Source organism: Tupaia chinensis, unplaced genomic scaffold (assembly GCF_000334495.1).
Source record: "Tupaia chinensis unplaced genomic scaffold, TupChi_1.0 Scaffold000311_2, whole genome shotgun sequence".
Taxonomy (NCBI): Eukaryota; Metazoa; Chordata; class Mammalia; order Scandentia; family Tupaiidae; genus Tupaia; species Tupaia belangeri.
Genome location: NW_006159803.1, coordinates 1631802 through 1658308, shown reverse-complemented (window position 1 = coordinate 1658308; position 26507 = coordinate 1631802). Strand labels below are relative to the sequence as shown.

General features: G+C 37.5%; 1 protein-coding gene across 1 annotated transcript in view; it reads left to right on the top strand.

The window, feature by feature from the left end:
• GUCY1A2 (guanylate cyclase 1 soluble subunit alpha 2) overlaps positions 1–26507 on the top strand; it is a gene marked incomplete at its 5' end in the record, with an annotated part of 275265 nt that overhangs the window by 226533 nt on the left and 22225 nt on the right. Inside the window, one exon of the mRNA XM_006151043.2 lies at positions 13587–13741. Coding sequence (XP_006151105.1) covers positions 13587–13741 — 155 coding nt within the window. The remainder of the gene's footprint in view (positions 1–13586; positions 13742–26507) is intronic.

The following is a 26507-nucleotide window of genomic DNA, read 5'->3' as shown; positions in this document are numbered from 1 at the left end:
GGGAAAGAATGAAGGAAAATGAGCCCCCACATTTTGTAGTTCACATTTTCTTTGAGGGATGAAGAGCAGGGATGATTTTGTGTTCTTTGAAAATGTACTTCCCAGGTTATTATTAAGAGGACTCAAATTTAAGATATTTTTGTTGAAAATAAAGTTATTCTGTTGGCTGACTTCGGTCCTTGCTCTTAAGAATACACACACATGCAGGGAATCTCAAAAAGTTCATGGCAAATGGAGTTAAGGTATGAGTTTATTTTGGTGCAAAAATAATTGTGAGATCCACACACAACTTTTTCATAATGTACATTTTCCATGAAACCTTTGAAGACTTTCCCCATACACACATAAACACACAGATACATCAAGAGAAATAGATTTTGATCATTAGGTAAATCGATAAACACCAACTTAATTATTTCCTAGATCCCTTTACTACTTTTCCAAGTTGTACACATTTGTTTTTCTTTCTTTTTTTTTTTTTTTTTGAAAAGTTTTTGATTTAGGACGCATGCACTTGCCATGAAGACAGAGAGACAGAGAAACATAAAGTGAGAAATCACCCCCCCCCTCCAGGGGGATGGCCATACCATAATCCCTTCTCCTCCATTCTCCTCTTGGGATCTTGGACACACATGCATATGCGCCCAGCATGAGTTTAAGCCACCGAGTCTGGGACTCGAACTGTGGTCAACTACATGGGAGTCCAGCAACCTAGCCATTATGCCAACTGCTGGTCCCTGTACACATTTAATTAAAAAAAAAAAAATTTCTTTGGATCCATGTTGTAAAAAAATTTTTCTTAGAAATTCTGTTCTATTAATATTATCTACTGCTAAGAGCTACATTTTGAAAGAAAATGATTTCCTCAATTAACAGAGTAAATTAGTGTGTAGCAATATTTTCTAGTAGTAGTCTCAAATAGAAACTTCTAAGAGCTTTGAAGTATTGCAGTTAGCAGATTTTGTCTGTTAAAAATAAAGCCATTAACAAGAAATGCCTTTATGATATTATGGAGCTATATTTCAATCTGGGCAATTACATAATAAAAATGTATTTAATAGCCTAAGTGAAATATCACAGGATGATTTGATTAATGTCATAGATGTGATTAGTAGAAAAAGTCTTTCCTTAGCATCATTGGTTAAATAGCTAAAGACTGGATGTTGGAAAAGGTTTCTAATTCTTTCTGTGTATTATTGTAGAATGTAAATCAGCTGTTGATAGAAAATAGTGACTTTTTTTCTTTTGGAGAGGTTTTCGCTATAAGGTGCGTGTGCTCGCCAGACAGACAGAGACATAGATACAGAAAGCAAGAAATCACCCCCCCCCCTCAGGGGGGATGGCCACGCCGCAATCCCTTCTCCTCCATTCTCCTCTTGGGATCTTGGGCACACACGCACACATGCCTGGCGTGAGTTTTAAGCCACCGGGTCCGGGACACGAACCGCGGTCGACTACGTGGGAGTCCAGCGACGTAGCTATTATGCTAACTGCTGGTTCCAAAAATAATGACTTTTTCTGAGTTCCTTGAGCATCTTTATCATCTTTGAATTCTGATGTTACTCTTTATTATAATTCATGTGTGTGTAAAATATGGCAATTTTTTTGTTTTGTTTTGTTTTGTTTTGTTTTGTTTTGCTTTTTGCTATAGGATGCGTGCCCTCACCAGAGAGAGATAGAAACAGTAAGAAAGTGACAAATCACCCTCCCTAGTGGTATGGCCACACCACAATCCCTTCTCCTCTGTTCTCCTCCTGGGAGTTGGGACACACATGCACATGCCTTGGGACTCAAACCACAGTCAGCTGTGGGAGTTCAGCACCTTCACTACCATGCCACCTGTTGGCCCCAGTACTGTGTTGTTAGGTGACATGTTAACTGTCCATATTTTTAGTATAAGATGGTATTTTTTAAGATCAAATTATATGCTGGTTATTTCTAAATACATGCATATTTAATTTAAGAAACTCAATTTCTTTAAATCACTTTCTTACTTAAAAAAAAAAGTTTACTTATTTGTTCCATGAGTGAGAGAAACACCAAAAGAGCATGAGCAAGCATGTGTTTACTCCCAACAGGGTCCTGATGCTGTGACCATCCCTCTCCTTCAGCCAGCCCTAGATCATGGGCATCTGTGTGCCTAGCACACTCACGGAGGTCTGCAGACTCAAACTAGAAACCTCTTCGTGTGGGACTTCCCTGCAGAACATTGAATTCTACTGTTAAGCCACCATGAGTCAGTTTCTTACTTTGGAAAGAATGGTTAAGACATTTTTTTTTTCTATACAAAGGCAAATTTCAGATTCAGTTTTTAGGCCTTAATGACACTGCTGCAAGTTGAGTGAAAGTTAAATCTTGTATTAGGTACCAAATGTACTTAAATAAATGCATACACGTTGATGAGCGCCCTAAGAGAAGGTTGTATTTGTATGCTGTACTCCCATAGTAGTCTGATACTGGACTCAGTGCCATCAGCAGTCCAATTCCCAGCATATCCCATAGTCAATCTTTCAGAGGGTTCTATTTTTCCCCATCAAAAACCATAAACAAGATTACAAGACTAAAGTCTTCCCCCAATTTCAAAGTACAAATCATTTAAAATTTCACCATATTTTGGGACCAGCAGTTAGTGTAATGGCTATGTCGCTGGACTCCCATGTAGTCGACCGCGGTTTGAGTCCTGAACCCAGTGGCTTGAACTCACGCTGGCGCATGTATGTGCGTGCCCAGGATCCCGAGAGGAGAATGGAGAGAAGGGATTGTGGCATGGCCATCCCCCCTGGGGGGTGATTTCTCACTTTCTCTCTCTCTCTGTCTTTCTGGAGAGCACAAGCACCCTATAGCAAAAAACTCTGCAAAAAAAAAAAAAAAAAAATCACCATATTTTATCTTTGTAAGTCATTAGATTTTATCACATGTTTGAAATTATATTACCAAACAAGTGATGCAATTACTTGATCAGATATTTTATGTAAAGTGAAATTTTTCTAGAAATGGTGCCTGTAATGTTCAAAATAAATACAGTAAGGTATATTGTTCAAAGTGTTATTTGCTTAAGCATATTGGTTGAGAATGTGACATTCTGACACTATCAAATTGAAGACTGAGACTGTTGATAAAAGGAAAATTGCCTCATAACTCCAGCGATCATTTCTTCCTGTTCTCTTGCACATCTGAGAAACAAGCAGAAATGATAAAAGCTATGCAGAGTATGTGAGTTGATCACATTCTTTCTAAGCATTTTGGCTATGTGAAATTATAATTTAAAACATTCATTTTCTGTTTCTTATCAGGGAAACATCAACTCTTAATGAAATAGCAAAATAAGGAAAAGAAATTTTGTCTCTTTTTTGGTGAAAGGATTTTTATGATAAAAATTTTAATATATGTTAATTATGATAAAAGGATGAAGTACTTGTTTTCCTTATTCTTGTCTAGCAATGTAAATAATGATTTCAAGGTCTTTTCTATTAAAGATTTTTCAAAAGTGTCATTTTTTTTTTAGGTTTTTGCAATAGGGCATGTGTGCTCACCAGGGATATAGGGGAGAGATGAAGAAAGGGAAAGTGAGAAATCACCCCTCAGGGAGATTAACCATGCCACAGTCCCTTCTCCTCCATCACTCCTGGGATTTGGGGCATGCACGTACAAGTGCCCAGCATGATTTTCAAGCAGACGGGTCTGGGTCTCAAACTGACTCAAACCGTGGTTGACCATGTGAGAGTCCAGTGCTTTAACCACCACCCCACTGGCTGGTCCCAAAAGCTTACAATCTTAATCACATAAATCTAAGAGTCCTTAAATTCAAATGCGAGTAAGCACTTTTCTATCAGAAGATTTTCTTTTCTTTTTCTATTACAGACCTTACATTTTTAATTTGGACATGCTTCTTCTTCAAATAAGCCTGTTTGTTAGTATTTATTAACTTGCATGCTCATACCGTTAATCATGGTTTCAGTTTGAGTTCAACATTCCAGAGTTCATAAATCAATTTCCTGAATTATAAATGGGTTTTTGGCACTGTCCTTGACATCATGAGTAATGTCATTGTCCTTGACATCATGAGGTGTGTGAAGGGAACTAAGATATTTTGCATGTCTTTTGTGGGCCTAGTAAGTCTTCATAGGCATCTAACCTTCCCTATCGCAGGCAGTAAGATTCCAGATCTTCCTTTACCCCAGGTGAAAGTAATTATTAAAAATTTTACCATGTTGTATAGCTCCAAGAAGAGTACTTTATCATTATTTTACAACTTAAAGCTTCACCTGTCTAAATTCACATAACTAATGTATGCATCTCTTAAAAGTCTTTCTTTTGCAAGTGACAAAATAAGTAAGCTTACTCAAAGAATTAAAGGAATGCATTGACAAAAAACAAGCCCAGAGGTTGGGTGTTGACTTAGTTAGAGGTAGGGCTAACTTTCCCTGAGACTAAATGAGGCTGCAAAATTTATGTTACCATGACCTTGGTTTCTCCTTTATTCTCTTTGGTTTACCTTCCTGGCATTGGCTTCATCCTCAGGCTCTACAGCCCCTGTATCTCCATCCCCCAACCATGGGGTCAAATTGGCATTAGCTGTTGAGTGGAACACTGTACACTCTTCACAAGTATTTTACACCAGCTGGGGGAAAGAAGATCTCTTTACAGCTCTCATACAGTTCCTGAGATTTGTTGTCTCGTTGACTTATACAAGAATCGCTTATCCTTTCTTAAATTAATTGCTAATAATAGAAAATTATACACCCTGGCTACTTTGGGCTTTCTATTGGTCCTGGAGGAAGTCTCACAACACTTGCAAGGCTGGTAACTAGAACATGAGTCACCTAGAGAAAATCATAGTGCTACTGTCTAGAGAATGCCTACCACTGTTAAGTAGGGATTGTTTATAAAGTCTGTTTGTATTTATGTAGTTCAATTATGCCACAAAACTACCAAGATATCATTTCTGCCTTCTATGATTGGCATGGAGTGATACAGGTCAGGGACAGTAAATATATAATACAGACTCTCACAACAAGGAATTCTCCAACTCAAATGTCAGCAGGGCCAAGAGTGAAAAACCTTGCTCTGTACAGTCTGCCAGGTGTGTCCTGTCTCTCTCCTTTTTATTCCTTAAGCAACAGGCATCTGGACTGGCTTTCTTCCAGCTCCTTGAATGTACCAAAGCTCTTTAGACTTTAGGATCTTTGTATTATTTTCATTCTACCTGGATGTCTTCCTCCCACCCTCTGACTAGAGGTGTACCACCTCTCTTCCCCACCTAGCCAAAGCAGCCATTCCACCTACAGCACTGAGCTCAAGGCACTTTCTCCAGGGCAACTTCACAGACTTCTCAACTTAGCCCCTCTTGCTGTTGCTTGTGTTTTGTCCCCCTACACACTCACTTTCTAGCATTTATTGGTTTCAGTTAGCTCTCCTGTGTTTCACATGAAATGAAAACTCCAAAACAACGAGTACAAACTTTTTTGTTTCACCTTGTGCTCTTGAGCACCTAGCACCTAGTGCAAAGTCTATGATTAAAGTCGAATGGTATTCCAGATGAAGCAATTGACAGGAGTAAAAGCTGAGAGATGAGGATGCAGCAGCTATTTGGGGGATGTGGTAAGTAGACCAGGCAGGAAAGACTGCATGTGGAAAATTGTGAACAGTAGGTGAAGTAGGGGTGGAAGGCTTCTGATACCGTATTTATGTATAACTTTGTTTTCTCAGTTTCAATTTGGAACGTATGAGCTCTTACGTGCAGATAGAATAGGCACATCAGACTAAATTTAATTATATATTTTAAATTGTCAGTCTCATGGGTCTTTTAGAAGCACCCGAGCAACTGCTTCAATTTGGACACTCTGTAGTATGCTGAATCAAGAGCCAGGAGACCCCAGGCCTAGAGCTGACCCCAACACCAGTTTACTCTCTTCATTGTGCTCTCTGGACTTCAGTTTATTTGCAAAGGGAGGGAGTGGGATTAATGTGCCTGTGCTGCCTTTCTGCCTTCGTATTTCCTTGTTACTGAAGAGTTCTGGCTAGCTGAAGGAGTACTATGCAAGCCTTCTATTTTTAAAAGTTGTAAAAGGAATTTTTTTAATACAGTTGCTTATGAACCTAGGTTAATAAACAATAGGTAGATATTGTGAGAATAACTGAATCCTTTGATAATTGAGGACTTTGACATTTTTATACATTGAAAACATAGGAATTTGGGTGATATTCTAATCTCAGGCTGTTATGAAGTAATTGTGTTTTTCAATAAGTCTTTAGGACAAACTATTTTTTTATGGACTTTGTCTTAAAAGTGAAGTTTAATGTGCTTCATCAAAGCTTTGATCTAATCAAGGCATTAACGTTTTTGTTTATGCTGGTTTACTAAGTATTTATGGGTTGCCAGAGGTCCATTACAGTACACGTATCTGTCTTGCCACCATTGATATTTCAGGTTGGAAAACTCTTTGTTGGAGGATGATAGAACATCCTAGAAATATTTAGCTCTACTGAACAGATGCCAGTAGCAGTTCCCTCTCCCAGATATGAAAAATAAATGTCACCAAACATTGCCAGATGTCCACTGAAGGACACAAATGTACCTAGTTGAGAACCACTGGTTTAGTGCAAAGTAATCTTTTAGCTATAGCGCACTAACCAGGTAGATGCAAATGTCACTCCTCGGTTAACCCAAATTTAAATTCAGTCAAATCTTGCCAAAATGAATCTAAACCCCTCTTGAGAGTTAAAAGTATCTCTCTATTTTGTCTAACTGCTAGATGCACTTGGCACATTCTGAATGAAGCAATCAGTGACTTCCTTATATAGGCAAAAATTCCTGGGAAATCTCAGTAAGTTGTCAAAAGAAATGCAAAAGAAAATAGAGTCTGATGAATCAGCTTGTAAGTTCCCAGTGGTATGTTCTTACTTCCTAGACTAAATAATTCCGAGGCTTGATACATTAGAAGGTAGTGACAGTGACATTAGATCTGTGCTATTTTTGTAGTTGTTGATTTTCTTATGCATCCTGAAGATGGCCTTCTAAGAGAGAAGATATTTGGGAGGGTTTTTCATGGCAACTTCTGCCCTCTCTCTCCCACCCTCCAAAGATATCAGGGTTGCTTTTTTTTTTTTTTTGCTACAGGGCATATGTCTTTGCCAGAGAAAGAGGAAAAGTGACAAAGTACTCTGTAGGGGGAATGGCCATGTTTCAGTTCCTTCTCCATTCTCCTCTTGAGATTTTGGGCATGCATGTACATGTGCCCATGTGTTTTTCAAGCCACTGGGTCCAGAACTTGAATCACACAGTGGGCCAAATGGGATTTCACTGCTTTAATCACCATGCCATCTGACTGACCTGATATCCGTGAGGGTTTCGTTTTTTGTTTTTTGTTTGATTGTTTGTTTTTATAGAGGTTTTTGCTATAGGGTGTCTGCACTTGCCAGAAAGACAGAGAGAGACAGTGAGACAGAAAGCAAGAAATCACCTCCGGGGGAGGGGGGGATGGCCACGCCACAATCTCTTCTCTTCCATTCTCCTCTTGGGATCTTGGGCACACATGCACATGTGCCTAGCGCCAGTTTAAGCCACTGGGTCCGGGACCAGAATTGCGGTTGACTAGGTGGGAGTCCAGCAACATAGCCATTTATGCCAACTGCTGGTCCCCTGTGAGAGTTTTTATCTTTAGCAATTTTTAGGATATAATAATTCCCATTCTGAAAATTTGGCTTAAACAAAAAGCCTGAAGTCTCCCCCCCCCTTTTTTTGGGGGGGGGGGTTTGCCAGAGAGAGACAATAAGAGAAAAAGTGAGAAATTTCCCTCAGGGGGAATGGCCACACCTCAATCCCCTCTTCTTCATTCTTCTCCTGGGAATTTGAACATACATGCAAATGCTCCCTGCATGATTTTCAAGCCACCGGGACTGGGACTAAAACCACAGTGGGCCATGTGGGAGTCCAGCGCCCCACCTGAAGTCTCTTTAAAGGAGAGAGAAGTAGAACTATATAAATATTCTATATAGTTGATGTGTGGTGTGGAGCCTTTTTTCAAACAGAAAGCATGAAACAAATAAGCTGTGAAATGGGTCAATGTGATATTCACTCCCCCTCTCCTGTTTAAAACGGTTGCCATAGTGATCACTGGCCCACAGTCCCAGCATCTAAGGTCTAGGTGGATTTTTCAGGCAAGTCTGTGTTGCACAGGGTAACAATGTAAATAGGCCTCTGAAAGTATACAGAAACTTGATAAAATATAAAAATGTTACAGAGTGCTTTGCTAATTTTAGAGACAAGTACTTTATACATATCTTGTTTAAAAGGAGTGTTACCATTCAGCATTCCCTGGAGACCCAAAGAGACAATCTTTTGGACATGAGTCTGAAGTTTTCAAATACTTTTCATTCTTTAAAAAACTAGAATTCACTTCTGTTTTCTGCCAATATGGAGTACAGGGAGTGGACTTATACTTCCAGTTTAAACGATGAAGAAAATCAAGAAAAAATTTGACAAAACAATTATTTTTGTGATACTAGATAATAAGCAATGGAAGACAGTGATTCCAGAGAAAGAGGGAAGAAATGAGATGAGCCCTCATCTCTTGGCTTACTGCCTTGGGAGACATCCATCCTGCAGTTCAGGATGGGACAAACCAGGAGGCCCCAGCAAACTCCTTGTGTTGAAGAGGTATTGCTGAGTCTGGGGAGACCAGAGGCCACAGAGTGCCAGAGACGAGGGTCGCACAAAGATCACCAGAAATCTGCCAAGGGTCCTGCTCCTCCTATACTCTGCAGGGTATGAATTAGTGCATGTATATGAAGAAGGTACCTGAGTCCCAGGCCAGGGTTGGGGTGAGGGGAGATGGGGACAGGGTTGAGGGGGGAAACCCAAAGGAGTGGAGGAAAAAGTACTTGGCATTCACAAAGGAAAAAAGTGCCTGTTTCCATCAGGCAGACTGGGCTCATAAACATCCTGCATTGGGGAGTGTTCCCAGAAGGTTCTTGTCTTACTAATGGGGGATAATTAGCCCTTCATGAAACACTGTTTCAGACTTCCCTAACAAATCCTAAAAGCAAGGCTTGAAAGGAACAAACTGTTTCCAAGGAACTTAACTGCATCCCAGAACAAAGCTCAAGAATATTTATGAGAATGTAAAAATATCCAGTACTCAACAAGGTCAAATTCTTGATATCTGGCATCCAATAAAATATTATTAGGCATGAAGAAAAGCTAAAAAATATGACTCATAATGAGGAGAAAAATCCATCAGTCAAACTGATACAGAACTAAAACAGATGTTAGAATTAGCAGACAAGCGCATTAAAATGGGTGTTTTAACTATATTCCATATGTTAAAAAGTTAAATTGATACTTGGAAGGTAAAAAAAAAAATCCCAAATTGAAGTTCTAAAGAGGAAAATTACCATGCCTGACATTAAAAAAAAAACACACACCGAATATGACTAACAACAGATTAGGCATTGCAAAAGAAAAAAACAGTAAGTTTGAAGACATAGCAATAGAAATTACTCAAAATAAACAGAAAAAGATTATTTTAAATAAACGAATCATCAGTGAACTTTAGAAATAGTTCAAGTGTCCTAACATACATGTAATTGGAGTCTTTGAGAGATAGAAAGTGGACAGCAAAAACTTTGAATAAATAATAGTGAAATTTTTCTAAATGTAATGAAAACTTTAAACACACAGATCCAAGAGTTAACAAACCCTAAACACACACACACACACACACACACACACACACACACACAACTACACCAAGAGAAAACATAACTATATTTCTTAAAACTAGAGATAAAAGAAACACTTAAAATAATCTAGAAGAAAATGTTATGTTACATATGGAGGAATTAAAAATAAACGTGACAGCAGAGTTCTCATTGGAAAGAATATAAAGGAGGAGCCAGTAGAACATCTTTAATTTAGTGAAAAGAAAGAAAAAATAGTTTAAAAAGATACCACTAGCCTAGAATTCTATAGCCAATAAAATATCACTCAAGTGCAAAAGCAAAATAAAAACTTTTAAAAACACACAAAAACATAGGGAAAAAAATCTCTCTTTAAAAAACAGTAAATAAATAAGCTGGGAGACTTCATTACCAGGAAAACTACTGTATAAGAAATTTTTTCTTTTTTCTTTTCTTTTCTTTTCTTTCTTTTTTTTTTTTTTTTTTGGAGAGTTTTTTGCTATACAGTGCTTACATTAGCTAGACACAGACAGACAGACAGAGAGTGAGAAATCACCCCCCAGGGGGAGATGGCCACACTGCAATCCCTTCTCCTCCATTCTCCTCTTGCGATCTTGAACAAGCATGCACATGCGCCCTACGTGAGTTTTTAAGTGACTGGGTCCAGGACTCAAACTGTGATCGACTACATGGGAGTCCAGCAACATAGCCATTATGCCAACTGCTGGTCCCAAAATGTTTAAAAAGTCCCTCAGGCAGAAGGAATATATACAAGATACAAACCTGAATCTTCACAGACAAATTAAGATCATCTTAAATGATAACATCATGATCCTTCCCTTAGACTGCTGCTGTCTACCTTCTCATATCTCCTGAGTTGGAACATGGGAATTTCCTTAATATGAGGGGTTTTCAAGAAATTCATGGAAATGCATATTATGGGAAAACAAAAATAAAAACTATGCATGGAGTTTTAAAAATTTTTACAGCAAAACAAACTTGTACTTTAATTCCATTTCCTTTGACTGTTTTGAACCCCCCATTGTATGTGGCAAGATATGGAAGAGAAACAAAATGGAAAGGATTTAGTCCCTGAATGACTGAGGGAGCAGAGCTGTCTGGCAATCTGTAGCACTCACCTGGGAACTCTTAGAGATATAAATAAAATTCTGTGTCTTTAAGTGGGGTTTTACTGATACAGTATGTTGACCTTTCTTTGAGTTATTTTTAAAGCTATACACGTGTACCTTTTACATTAAGATATTGAATATAGTTGGATTTTTTTCACATGAATTCAAAATTGGTTCAGAGTATTCCAATGTAGATGACACCTTTTTCTTAGTAATTTAAATTCCAATTCTTTCTAATGTCTAGCACCTATATATATATACAGGAGCCTTTCTGGGTTGTTTCATTAGTCTTTTTGTGTATTTTATGACATCCATGCAGTAGGTAGATATGTTTTGTACTAAGATTTGATATCTGAGCAAATGCCCTTTTTCTTCTTACTCAAATGTGTCTTTATTCTTTCCACCATATTGAATTTCCAAATTTTTTTGAGAGATTTTTTTGCCATAGGGTATATACACTTACTGTAGAGACAGAGAGAGAGATAAAAAAACAAGAAGGGAGAATTCACCTCCAAGAAGGATGGCCACACCACAATCCATTCTCCTCTCAGGATTTTGGACATGCACATACATGCGTCTGGCATGAGTTTCAAGCCGCCAGGTTTGGGACTTGAACCATGGTTGACCATGTGGGAGTCCAGCGATGTAACCATTCGGTCATCTGCTGGTTCTGAATTTAAAAATTTTAAAATCAATTTTTAAAAACTCTGTTAAGGGACCAGCAGTTAGCGTAATGGCTATGTAGCTTGACTCCCACGTAGTTGACTGTGGTTCAAGTCCCGGACCTGGTGGCTTAAATTCACACCAGGCGCACGTGTGCACATGCCCAAGATCCCAAGAGGAGAATGGAAGAGAAGGAATTGCAGTGTGGCCATCCCTCCTGGGAGTGATTTCTTGCTTTCTGTCTCTCTGTCTCTCTCTGTCTTCCTGGCGAGCGCATGTACCCTATAGCAAAAATCTCTCCAAAAAAAGAAAAAAACTCAATTAAGAGGGACCAGCTGGTGGCATGGTGGTTAAGGCACTGGACTCCCATGTGGCACTGGACTCTCACATGTCTAGCAGTGATTCAAGTCCCAGACCTGGTGACTTATTTTCTCACTTTCCCTTTCTTTGTGTCTCTGGTGAAATTAAAAAATAATAACAGCCAATAAAAGTAAATAGAGAAATAATTCATTAAAAATACCTCAATGAAGAATAAGGACTGCAGGGATCAGCAGTTAGCATAATGGTTATGTCGCTGAACTCCCATGTAGCTGACCATGGTTCGAGTCCCAGACCCGGTGGCTTAAACTCACGCCGGGCGCATGTGTGTGCGTGCCCAAGATCCAGAGAGGAGAATGGAGGAGAAGGGATTGTGGTGTGGCCATCACCCCTAGGGGGGGTTTTCTCACTTTCTATCTCTCTATCTCTGTCTTTCTGGTGAGCGCACACACCCTATAGCAAAAACCTCTACAAAAAAAAAAAAAAGAATAAGGACTGCAGCTAAAATAGTTTGAAGCTGTCTTATTATATATATATCAATCCATGTATCTGCATATATACAGAAGTTTCCAGTGCTGTGACAAGGGTTGGTCTCAGAGTGAGTTTTTATCCTCACAACTGTCATGGTGGATGTAGCAGTGAGAGCATGACAGATCTTCTAGCTGGTGACAGATATCCTCTCTCTTTCTTAGGGTTACCCAGAATTCCTCCAAACAATGGACATCATCTCCCACTCTGTCACCCATGAGCTTCAGTGGAGTAGAGGTGTCACTACAGCTTCATTACTGTGATCACATTTAAATGTTTATCAGCCATACACTGAGGCCTCCTTCAATGCACAGACCAGATGAATCTTTATCATATGCTCAGAGAGTAAATATACAGTACTTAGTTTACACTCAGCATTTTTAGTCAAAGCCTCTTGACTGATTAGAGGGTTGAATTCTCTATAACTTCACTTTAGTAATGCATTGGGAAATTCAGACAATTTATACAATATTCATCACTTACTGGGGAAGGCCTGCTTTGTTCTAGGTCCTATACAAAGTACTGAATATTTAGCAGTAAGGAAGTAGATGCAAACCTTTCTCTCATGGGAAAAATCAAACTTAAGCAAGATAAACTGAAACACTAATATAAATATTTAATTTAAAATTGTATTTAATGCTACGAAAGGAGAAATAAGGTTTATGTGAGAACAACTGGAGGGACAAAGTGAAGAAGAATATACTTTTCCTGTATGAGCAGATATTATGTACAAATAAAATGTGATTTAACTTGTAACATAACCATATTTATGTAGCAAGTTAAACACAGTTTCTCCATTCATTCCTTTACTCCACAACATTCATGTCATTGTGACTATAATGGTTCAGATGTTAGGCTCACAAAAATGACTGAGACCCAGTTCCTATCTTTGAAGAGCTCAGTTGTTTTTTTTTTTTTTTTTTTGGAGAGGTTTTTGCTATAGGGCGTGTGCACTCACCAGACAGAGAGAGAAGAGACAGAAAGTGAGAAATCACCCCCCAAGGGGAGTGGCCACGCCGCAAGCCGCAATCCCTTCTCCTCCATTCTCCTCTTGGGATCTTGGGCAGGCGCGCACACGCGCCCCGCATGAGTTTAAGCCACCGGGTCTGGGACTCAAACCATCGTCGACTACATGGGAGTCCGGCGACGTAGTCGTTACACTAACTGCTGGTCCCAAGAGCTCATTGTTTTAATGGTTCAATAATTAACCAGATCTTTCATTAAAATAATATACACGAATCCCTTTCCTTTTTCATTCCTTTTTAGATGAGGATAGGCATTCACTCGGGTTCTGTGCTGGCTGGAGTTGTCGGAGTGAGAATGCCGCGATACTGCCTATTTGGAAATAATGTCACGCTGGCGAGCAAATTTGAATCAGGAAGTCACCCTCGGCGCATCAATGTCAGCCCAACCACTTATCAGTAAGTGTTCTCTCACCTCCTCCCCCTCCCTGTCTTCAGCCTTGACTGGAGCTGCTATTTTGTCATCTCTGAGACCCTGTTCCTTGTTTTAATCCTATCATTCCCCAGGATATTATGAATAAATCTTCCCAGTCTGAAAGATAGGAATAGTGACACAAATTTTTATGTGCGCCTTGACAGAGCGTATGAAAATCTGACTTGACTGGGAGGTCAAGGTTTGTCATTTCCCGGTCTCTGTCTCTCTCAGATATACCTGTTTAAGCTACAGTAGGGCAGATGTTGAGATTTCTGTTACAGCAGACATCTCAATATTTTCAAAATGTTGCTCTTTGCATATAAAAATCAAAAGCAATTCACTTGTTTTTATTCTTTTGAATAATGAATATAAATAAGAGCTCTCTAAAGATAAATATATTCCAGGTACAGAGTAAAATTTTAAACTTTATCTTAAAGGTTATCTTTGACAATGTTACATATTTTTGCCTCCTGAACTCATTCTTATTAGTGCTTGGTACATGTCAGCTCCTGGACTAGACATAAGATTCCTATGGGCAGGAACCATGTCTTGTTTGGCTCATTATATTCTCAGAACTTACCAAAAAAGAAAAAAAAAAAAAAAAAGGTTAAGCACGTAATAGTCTCTGAAGACTTACTGAATGAATGAATGTATCAATAATAAATAGTTATAAATAGAATAAGTAGCAAAGAGCTGAAAGGAAATCTCTTATCCTATCTGATTTGGACTTAATGCTAGGTATTGATATGCAAGCTGTGTAATTAGTACCATGTTTTATATGACTTAGAAATCATGTCAGAGGGCCAGCAGGTGGCATGGTAGTTAAGGGGTTGGACTTTCACACATGGCTGATTGTGGTTCAAGTCGCAAACCTGGTGGCTTGCTTTCTCACTTTCTCTCTCTCTCCATCTCTCTTAAGTGAGCATGCGTGCCTTATAGCAAATCTACAAAATAATAATGATAATAAATAAAATTAAATAATTATTTTTAAAAAATCGTGTTGGAAACCTATACAATGCAAATAGTGACCACTGAAATTTTTACAGACATGGTTATATATAACCCTTAAGTGGAAAATTTGAATATAAAAACAATAAAAGTCAATTATAATAAGTGAAGTGGTGATATTTTGGAGCTTTTGGTACTATGTCTGTATAGAGGGAAATGAAAGATATGTATTTGCAGATTCCTGAGGATCAGATGAGAAAGGGAGCTGGAATTACAAATAAAAAATCCACAGAAATATTGAAAAAATACTGTTAAAAGCTTTTGCTAAGCCCATTAAAGTAGTGAATACCTTCATATCTCTGTTTTGAAGAAAGATGCACCTCTTACAGATTTAAGGAACCCATGAGATTTAGGGGGGACCTCACAGCTTCTGGATCAGACTCCTATCAATCCATCAGCACTGACTTAAGAACTGCTTGCGAGACCAGCAGGTTGTCATAGTGGTTAAGGCGCTGGACTCCCACATGGCCAACTGTGATCAAAGTTCTGGTCCCAGAGGCTTGAAACTCATACTGGATACGTGTCTATGCATGCCCAAAAATTCCAAGAGGAGAATGGAGGAGAATGAAGGAGAAAGGATTGTGGCATGGCTACCCTACTAGGAGATGATTTATAACTCTGTCTCTCTGGCAAGTGCATACACCCTTATAGCAAAAATCTCTAAAAACAAAACAAAACTTGCCATATGTAGGATGTTCATAGGAGAATTTGACTCTTTTAAACTTCTCTCAATTGTCTTAACACTATTATGGGCATATTACAGATGATCTGACAATAACTGCCATTTCAAATTGAATTTTAAGAACTTCTGGAGTAGAGATCAGTGATTCTGACACTATATGCTGCCCATCATAGAGTGAGGAAAAGTTACTGAACATCAGCCACCTCACCATATCCTCTTGCCATGGTTGTAATGTTTTTCATCATGGTGTTAAAACTTATTTTTATATTTTGTGTAACCCAGTATAGATTTATATCTTCTATGAAAATTCCATTTAAAAGAAATAATTTGTAAAAAGTGACTTACCTGTGTGATGAGTTCATACCATTAGCTTAGGTATCAAAACTGTAGCTGGCTTTGTTTACATGTGACCAATAAAGGAAACCTTGCGAACTACATGAGGTCTGTCATTTTGGTGCTGACTGAGTTTTCGTAATCTTTTTCACATTAAGTGAATTTGTTATGATTCTGACTGATCAATAAAGTCTGAAGAATTGAACCATTTCAATCACTGTAAACACTAAAAGCACAAACAATAAAAACACTGTTATTAGTTCCTGTCACTACCCAAGAAAATCAAGCGGAGTTAAGGACACAATGGTCTGCCATGTGGGTAGATTCTAAAACATTTTCTTTGTCCCTAAATCATGTAATGACTATTTTTTATTGTTGTATTATTATTATTTATATTTCATCTACTCTCAAAATAAATCCTTTCCTCCTCTTTACATAGCCCCACCTGTCTTTTCCTCTTCTAGCAAATATTTGTTGATCACCTACTATGTTCTGAAACTGTGGTAGTCGCTAAAGTTATAACATTGCACAACATAAACATGGTATCTGTCCTCATGGAGCCTACAGACTAGAGGATAAATGTACCTCAGTAGATAATTAATTACAGTAGACCAATACTTCAGTCAGGAAATCCTGAATTAGAATATTAGAGCAAGAGGAAGGATGGACTAGAATAAGGTTGGAGACATAAATCAAAGTAAGACCAGTATATTCTTGTCCCCATATCATTGATGGAATGTTCCACTGAGAACTAGGATCCAAATGTCCCAACCATTTGTTATTGTATTACTCTGCCTTCACATGCTTTAGAAGAGTGGCTGGATTCAAAGACTCTGACGCCTACTTTAATCAGGGATGACAGTTTTGAAAAAGGCACTTTGGTTTCTGCTAAATCTCTGAAAACTTAATTTCAGGTATATGATCTCAGTGTGACTGGATTTTTAATTTTTAGACCCGTTAGTGCTTGCCATTGATTTCTTCTGCCCCAATTTATACTGTTCAGCTGGTTCAGTTCTTTCATTCTGCATGCACAGGTGATTTAGAACCCACACATATAGAGAATACTTCTGCTTTTCAGGATGCCCACAGTGAAATGCCAGCATTGGCCTTTTAGGGACATTCTCTTAAAGGAAGCAAAAATGTGCTTTCTTAGAGTAAATAAGAATTGTAAAGTAAAACTGAGTATTTAGCTCATGAGAGCTTGAAGTCTCATATTTTCACCTCTGATTTAAATCCTGTAGGATGTCTAATGTTGCCTGGTTTGTCTTGAAATCATTAGAAACATTTTCATTGAATTTACTTTTAGTAACATTATATGACTACTATAAACTTTGAGAGCAAATTATTTTGATATGGTAAACTGAAATAATTTTCTGAAGAATTCATTCCAAATACATTTTGTCTAAAATATTTAAATAATTGTTTTCAAAAAATGCTTGTGTTTAGTGAAGAACCGAACATTAAAAGATAATGTAGTATTCACATTCTTACTTTAGTATTTTAATTTATTTGCTTCAGGTGTTTTTAAATAAAAATCAGTGAAATGTTTTGGGAGTTTTTGCTACATCATGTGACAAACATTGCAATTCATTTGGCATATTTCCAAGTCCAATAATTTATATATTAACTTTCTATATATGTGTTAATAAACAATAGAATCTTATTTTATATTTTTTAATTTGCGTAAGTGGAGTTTAACTGTACGACTTTGTCTCTAATTTTGTTTTTATAAATAAATTTCTTATTTTAAGATGTGCTCATGTTGAAGCATATAAGATCTAGTTCATCATTCTAGTAACTCTGAAATTCCAGTGTACGACTACAAGACATTTTTAATTTTTGTTCATTTATTTTACTGATGAACACTTTGTAATAATTTAAACGTGGAAATTAAAACCATGTTCCTATGAACATTATTTACCTGTTACGTATTTTAGGTTAATTTCACATTTAATATAAATAATTGTACTTGATGGAGGCTACTAAAATTGAAATGATCAGATGTTTATGTTAAAATTTACTGTGGTCATGTCTTTAAAATCAGGCACATAACTTTTACATGATAGTCCTCAGTTTTGTTTTTCTAGACAGTCAGTGTATGAGTCATCTTCTTACATGAAATAATACCCAAGGACCATTTCCTCTAAAGCCCTTATTGCTAGTTTTATTTCTGGACAAAAATTTTACATTTAGTCTGGAGTTTTCCATATTTATTATTTTCATTTTTTTCCCAATAAAGGTGATGTTTACACCCATTTTCCCATTCATTTAATTTAAAAATATTGCACATATTATAATTGTCTTAACATCATGTTAATGATCTCTGGTATTGAAATAATTGTTTATATTAAAGATGGCTTGAGCAAATTGCTATGGCATGAATAATTAAATGATTTGCCTGCACAGAATTGGTTTTCCTTGCTACCTGAAAACTAAAAAATGTAGTCTTATAATTACTTTGATATGGTATTTCCCTTAATCTTTAGATATTTGGGGGGCTTATATTTTATGACTTATGGGCTTCTCAAAATACCCTCTTTTACTTCCTTGTGAAAGGCCCCTTTGTCTATTAAAACTAAGCTACCTTTTCACCACTGCTACATAAACAGCTCATCGTATGAAGAGATGTAAAATGGAGCAGGATGGGGGAAGGAGTGGGTAAGTGCACAGACTCAGAATCAGAATGCCAGGTTGAAAACAAGATTCTCAAGCTTATTGTCCATGTAAAACTTAGCAACGTAATTTATTTGTGTCAAATTCTCTTATATTTATAATGAGTACCTATTTCAGATTATAGGATTTAATGTGATGGTCATAAAGCATCTAATCTTGCAATATAGTAGATATTCATTTATTGCTTCATTCTGTTCTTTCTATCAAGGAACAGATCATCTTATTTCTGTGCTTGATTCTTTTCTTTTATTTTTATTTTTTGGAGAGGTTTTTGCTGTAGGGCGCGTGTACTTGCCAGACAGACAGAGACAGAGAGACAGAAAGCAAGAAATCACCCCCCAGGGTGGATGGCCATGCCACAATCCCTTCTCCATTCTCTTCTCCAGGCGCATGCACATGCGCCTGGTGTGAGTTTTAAGCCACCAGGTCCAGGACACAAACCACAGTCGACTACATGGGAGTCCAGCGAGATAGCCATTACGCTAACTGCTGGTCCCATGTGCTTGATTCTTATAAATTTAACCAGGTTGAACTATGTATGCTAATTGGGGTCCAGACCACATCTGGCTACAGACCACATCTGGTAACTCCAAAGAAAGAATGGTTTGGCCAGAAGCATTTTTAGCTATGACTCAGAACTGAGTTAGTCTTTAGTTTATTCCTACAAGTTTTTATTAGCTTACTAACTGTCTAACTCATAGTCATGTGATTAAAAACTGCCCACTTTCTTGGAAAGTCCCCAAATCTAAGGAGGTGCATAATTATTTTACTTAGTCATACATATATGTGTTGGTGTGGGTCATGTGTGTATAGTTAGATTAGTTACTAACTATGTTAAGTATTTACTGCTGACTTCAAGAATAAAAATTTTATCATATACAGTTCTGTAGAATAGTCTGACATGGGTCTCACTGGCCTAAAATCAGGGTGTTGTGAAGTCTACATTTTTTTTTTTTAAGAAGGGCAAGGAGATAATATATTTTGTTGCCTTTCCATCTCTTGGTGGTAACCTTCATTTGGTTCATGACCACCCCCCGCTTCCTCCATTTTCAAAGCCAATCATACGGCATCTTTCTGACTCTGCTTTTGTCATCACATCTGTTTTTGTGATTCCTTCACTCTTTTCCGTTTCCAAGGACCTTTGCGATTACACTGGGCCCAGGGGATTATTCCAAATAACTTTAAAATTTTAAGGTCAGTTGGCTAGCAAGCTTCATTCCATCTGAAACCTTAATTCCTCTCTGCTATATAACCTACCAGAGCCCTCACAGATTCTAGGGATTAGGACTTGGACATGTTGGAGAGGAGGTTAACTCTACCTACAATGAGGAAGAGTTTAAAAGCTAAAACATGCCTAGAAACATAGCACCAAATATTTCTTAGATAAGGCCCCTAAAGCACAGACAATAATCTCAAAACTAGTCCAGTCAGACTACATCAGCATAAAAGGCTCTGCACAGCAAAGGGAATAATAATCAGAATGAAGAGACAACTCTCAGAATGGTAGAAAATATTTGCAAATCATGTTTCAGATAAAGGACTGATAACCAGAATATATAGAAAACTCACGCAGCTTACCTGCAAAAAAAATCCAGTTCAAAAAATGGAAAAATCAGCTGAACAGACAAATTTACAAGGAAGAAGATGTATGAATGGTAAAAAAAAAAAAAAAAAAAAAAAACTTGTGAAAAAAATGTTCAACATCTCATCAAAAGGAAAAAGCAAATCAAAACCACAATGAAATACCACTTAACCCCCATCAGAATAGCTATGATCAAAATGAAATAAAGAACTATAAGTTCTGGCAAGGCTGTGGTGAAACCCCTTTGACAATGTTGGTGGGAATATAAATTAAAGCAGCAACTGTGGAGAACAATATGGAGATTTCTCAAAGCCCTACAGCTAGAACTACCATACAACCTAGTAACACTACTCCTGGGTATTTGCTCCAAGGATAGGAAGACAGTCAGAAAGACACTTGCACATCCATGTTTATTGCAGCATTATTCACAATTTCTAAGACATGGAACAAACTGAAATGCCCAAGAATGGAAGAATAGATTGAAAAAATTTGGCACATATGCAGTATGGAATACTACTCAGCCATAAAAAGCCATGAGGCTCTGACATTGGATTCAAAGTGGATGAATATAGAAGATTTAATGCTAAGTGAACAAGCCAGACAAAGAAAGACATTGTGTGTCTCTACTCACTATATACTCAATGTCTGCACTTATGGCAGAAATTGAAAGACTGGAAAATATAATGGCAGGAAGAGCAAGAATGGGTACTAGAGACTGTATAGGAGGTGGTGGAGGGAGGGGGTGGGCGGTCTATATATATATTAATATCTTTGACTTGGTTGACATGTAATACATGTATGCTTTGAAAACCAGTATTGTATGCTGTTAAGATATACAATGATTAAATGTAAAAAGAAAAAAAAAAGTAAAAGTACCCTAACTTACTACAGATTACATATTGTTCATTGTAACCCCAACTCTTACCTGTAACTATGTTACTACATTTGATATGTGAAACACAAAAAGCCTATCAGAAGCTTATCCTTTTCTTGTGAACCACGGTTCTGAGTCCTTCAGGTAAAATAAATTTTGTAACCATCTTTCTTCCCAATTTCCTGTAAAAGAAAACACCAAGCTCTGCCATTTTGGAGCACTGATTACATTCTTCTGAAATCTTTCTTCCCAGGCAGTCCAGTCTCGTGCTTTAGACTGAATAAACCTTTCGCTTGCTTGAAAAAATAAGAAAAGCAAAGAAAAGAAACAAAGGTAGCCCCAATTCTACTTCTATTTCTCTATTTTCAAGAACTTTTTTAACTTGACACATCAATTACAGAAACAAAATCTGGGGCAGAAAATGACTTTTGCAACAAGATGAGAATGCTGGCTTCTAAAGGATTTTTACTTGGCCCAAAGATATAGATTCCCGAAGAGAGATGTCTTCCATATGACTGAATTATTTTCTTTCTTTCTTTCTTTCTTTCTTTCTTTCTTTCTTTCTTTCTTTCTTTCTTTCTTTCTTTCTTTCTTTCTTTCTTTTTCTTTCTCTTTCTTTCTTTTTTCTTTCTCTCTTTTCTTTTTCTTTTCTTTTCTTCTTTCTTTCTTTCTTTCTTTCTTTCTTTTCTTTTCTTTTCTTTCTTTCAGTTTTTGCCATAGGGTGTGTGGAATTGCTCAAGAGAGATAGAGAGAGAAAGTGAGAAATCTACAAGTGGGGCCACACAGCAGTCCTTTCTCCTCTGTTTTCCTTTGGGGATTTTGGGCATGTATACACATGGGCTCAGCACAATTTTTCAAGCCACGTTATGGTCAGTCATGTGGGAGTCCAGTACCTTAACCACCACACCATCCACTGGCCCCATTATATTTCTACATGTAAAATGCAGTGTAGTCTTTGGCTTGAAGAGATTAGAGAGCAATCCCAACAAATGTGGACTTTTTACAAAGATACAAAGATGAATATAGTCCTATTACTTTACAACCTGCCTTCAGACTCAGTTACCCCACACATAATCTTTTAAAAAGATGGGCATTTCATAATTCATATTATTTAGTTTACAAGTACCTTCAGATCACTATCACCAAGTTTAAAATACCATAGACCACATTTTAATGATAGTTTGGTATCATGCAAGATTTCTATCTTATGAATTAAGAAAACGGAATCTAATCTTGGTTGAGATATTATGTGACCTACATAATCTCTAATATATCATTGGCTCTAAAGTATCCTAATAGTTATCACAAACATTTATTATCTTTTCTCTCTAAGCAATTTAGTTACATGTCCTCGTTTAATCCTAAGTCTGTAAGTTAGACATTGTTATTATCTTTATTTTTCACATGAAAAGAAAAGAAAGTTTAGGAAAGTTAAATAAGTCACAGTGAGAACAAATGGGTAAATAAGTGGAATCAAAATTCAAATCTACAGCGGCCCTACTCTAGAGCAGCATATCCTTGAGTTCTTATGCATGGCTCAGCCTTCTCACTGGGTTCATAAGTAATTCAGATATAAGGATAAACAACAATAATTTGTGAATATTACCTGCCTTATTGAGAATACTTTCTCTGCAAGAAGAGTGAAGGTGCATTAGAAAGCAAACTAAAATTAGTGCAAGGAAGCTTCCTTTCTTTTCCTATCTCTGCAGATACAAATAAATAAATGATTGCACTTCTATTCTCCAGGGTTTTTTTTTTTTCATACACAGTACAATGAAAAGAAAGGTGGATATTCTTTCTAAAATATTACTTTAGCGTCTTCATATCAGTATCTCTATCCTTGGATCTGAAATTCAGTGTTTATGACTAAATCGTGGCCAATGGATCCTTCCAAGTAAAACAGACAACTGTTTTCTTATTCTGTTGTTTCTGAGAGGCTAAAACATTATGTGTAAGCATGTCTCTAATGTTATAATAAGGCAGTAGGAATATAGGCCAGAATTTTCTTTGCAGATAATACAGCGCAATGCATCTTTCTGGTGTATTGAGCAATGCATGGAATGACTGAAGAATGCTGACGTTACTTGTGCATATTTTTTTTTTTTGCAGGTAAAAATTAACAGTCACTAACACTGATTAAAAATACCAGCTAGAAAAATCTACTTCATTCTTTTGGCAATATAATTACTATACATGAGATACTACTTTCAGAATGTGTCCATAGAAGCTTTAGGAAATTCTTGTCCTGTAGGGTTTTTTTTTGTTTGTTTGTTTTTGTTTTTGTTTTTGTTTTTGTTTTGCCTTTGGGTGCATGTTTTCACCAGAGACAGAGAGAGAGAGGGAAAGGGTGAGAAATCACCTGTCAGGGGTACCAGCAGTTAGCGTAATGGCTATGTCACTGGACTCCCACGTAGTCAACCGCGGTTCGCGTCCCGGACCCGGTGGCTTAAAACTCACGCCGGGCACGTGTGCGTGCGTGCATGCCCAAGATCCGAAGAGGAGAATGGAGAAGGGATTGCGGCGTGACCATCCCCCCTGAGGGGTGATTTCTTGCTTTCTGTCTCTATGTCTCTCTCTGTCTGTCTGGCGAGCACACGCGCCCTATAGCGAAAAACTCTCAAAAAAAAAAAAAAAGAAAAAAAGAAAAAAGAAATCACCCCTCAGGGGGGATGGCCACACCACAATCCCTTCTCCATTCTCCTCTCACGATTTTGGACAGGCATGCACACATACACTGTATGAATTTTCAGGCTGCCAGGTCTGGGACTTGAACTGTAAAGTGTGCCATGTGGGGTTCGGCATCTTAACCACCACAGCACCTACGAGTCATCCTTCTTTCAAGTTTTTTTATTTCTAAAATTTCCTACAGGGCAGGTGTTCTTGCTAAAGAGAGAGATGCAGAGAGACAAAGGGACACATTGAGAAAGCATGCCCCCATGGGAGATGTCCATGCTGCAATCTCTTCTCTTGTGATTTTGGACATAAACATACCCAGTGTGTTTTTCAAACTGCCGGGTCCAGGACTTGAACTGCACAACTACCATCCAGTTGCTTTAGCCACCACACACACCAACCAGCTTGCCTGTTTCTTTCTTTTCCAATTGAAATGCTCACGTTTGACTTGATTTTTTTTTTTTAATAAAATGTCTTTGGGTTGGCATGTTATTGCCCTGTCAGTCTTTTAAATGAATTTTCTCACCATCTTATCCTTTTCTCTGTAGAACCTCAAAACAGTAAACACTACATTTTTAAAAAGAAATATAATCAGTAAAGAGAAATGACTTAGTAGTTTTCTCAAAAGGAAAATTTAAGCTTTGCCTCAAGAATTATATTTTTATTTTTCCAGTTACAGACAGCAACATTAATATTACCCTTTTAAATGTGCCAATAAAAGTCACATCTTGCAAAATTGAATGAGATATTCTTCTCATTTAGACATTTTTATTTTATCCTTTATTTCTTTTGTCTCCCTGCTACATCAGATAGAATTTTCTCCAGAAAATTTAATTCTGTGCACTGGGTTTTATAAGCTTTCCTCATTTTTTTTTTAAATATGCCCTTCCCGATTTTGTTTGACTTTTAGAGTATCCCACCATAATCATTCCATGGATGACAAGCATATTTGGGGTCATTATAATGAATTCTTTGAGGACCAGAATATAATGTTACTTTTGTAGTAAAAATTATATATACTCATCTAGTAATCTGGTAATTTCAAAGAAATAATTTTTCTGCTGTATTGCAAGTATTTCTATGAGGTAATTCTATGAATCCGTTTTTTTAATTGCCAGAGGATGCATGCACTCACTAAAGGGAGAGAGAAAGCACACCTCCAAGTAGGGTGAGGTCACACAGCCATCTTTTTCCCTCTATTTCTCCATTTCATCAGCATTTTTGGCACACAGGTGCCTGGCATGCCTCCCAAGTCACTGAGTCTGGGATTGGAACTGCGGATCCATGTGGGATCCTGTTCTCAGTGCACAGCGCCTAACCACTGTGGTATGAATCCAGCCCTATGAAGACTGCTTTATTGACTATAAATAATATGCATACAAATAATGGCAAGCTTAAAGTTTTCACATTACTTACACTGTCAAGTGAAAATCAGTTAGTAGAAAAATTAAGCATAATTTAGAGCAAGTGAGAAATTTAGTCACTACTCACATTCTCCCATTTTTACCGCCATTTAAAAATGACACCATTTTGAATGACCTGGAGACCAGGCCTATGTTATTTTGTAATTAACATAGGAAAAAGCATCTTTTTACATTTTTTAAAAGAGATTTTTGCTATAGGGCATGTGTACAGAGAGACGGAAAGTGACAAATCACCCCCCAGGAGGGGTGGCCACACCACAATCTCTTTTCCTCCATTCTCCTCTCGGGATTTTGGGCACGCATGCACACATACCTAGCCTGAGTTTCAAAATGCTTGGCATGAGACTTGAATCATAGTTGGCCATTTGGGAGTCCAGCAATGTAATCCCTACACCATCTGCTGGCCCTCTATGTGTTTATTTTATTTTTCAATGTCCACATTTTAGCTAAAAAGTCCAAGTAGACAGAAATCCCGTGGAACATGGATAAAAGTAGTATTGTTGAAGATGGTATAGCATTTAAACATGTCTTGGAGTTAATGTGTTTATCAGTTTCCTGATACACTTCCTAGTATTCCTACATGTGTTTTTATGGAGGAATTTTTTTTCCCCTGATACTCTTATTAGATTGTTCAAGTGGCCCATGATTCATAAAATGTTAAGAACCAGTACTGATGGATTAAATAAATGACCAAATAAAAGAATGATCAAATGAAATAATGTGAGGTCCACATTCCAGCTTGGCCACTAATTAGTATAATGAGCCTGGATAGGTCACATATATGATCTCATCTCATTCCTCATAGCTTCTAATACTTAATTAGTCTAGATAATGTTAAAAAAGGTTTTGAATCCTATGGGACTAGCAGATGGTGTAGGGGTTATGTCACTTGTACTCCTACATGGCCAACCACGGTTTGAATCCTGGACCTTGTGGCTTGAAAATAATGCCAGGCACATGTGCATACATGCTCAGGATCCTGGGAGGAGAATGGAGCAGAAGGGAGAACAACTTGGCCATTCCCCTGGGCAGGGGGTGACTTCTCACTTTCTTACTTTGTCTCTCTCTCTCTCTCTCTGAGTATACATGCACTATGCACTACAAGCACTAAGACACACACATAAAAACTCTTAAAAAAATAAATGTTTTACTCTAAATCCTGGCACAGAAAAAGGACATCGGTGGAAAAGCAGTGAAATCTGAATGAAGTCTGTAATTTAGTCACCAGTAATACACTATTGTTAATTTCTTAGTGTGAACAAAGGTACTGGGTTATACAGATTGTTAACGTGGGGGAAGATGAATGAAGAGTACAAGGGAAGTCACCGTGCTACTTTACAGCTGTATCATAGACCTACAACTATCCCAGAGCAGTCTACTTAAAAACATTCTATCTAGTGAGACTCAGGATTATTTTCAATTTACATAATAGAAGATCTTATCTGCTACTAGAAATTGACCATTTTTCAGCCTGGAAACAATACAATTAAAAAAAAAAAAA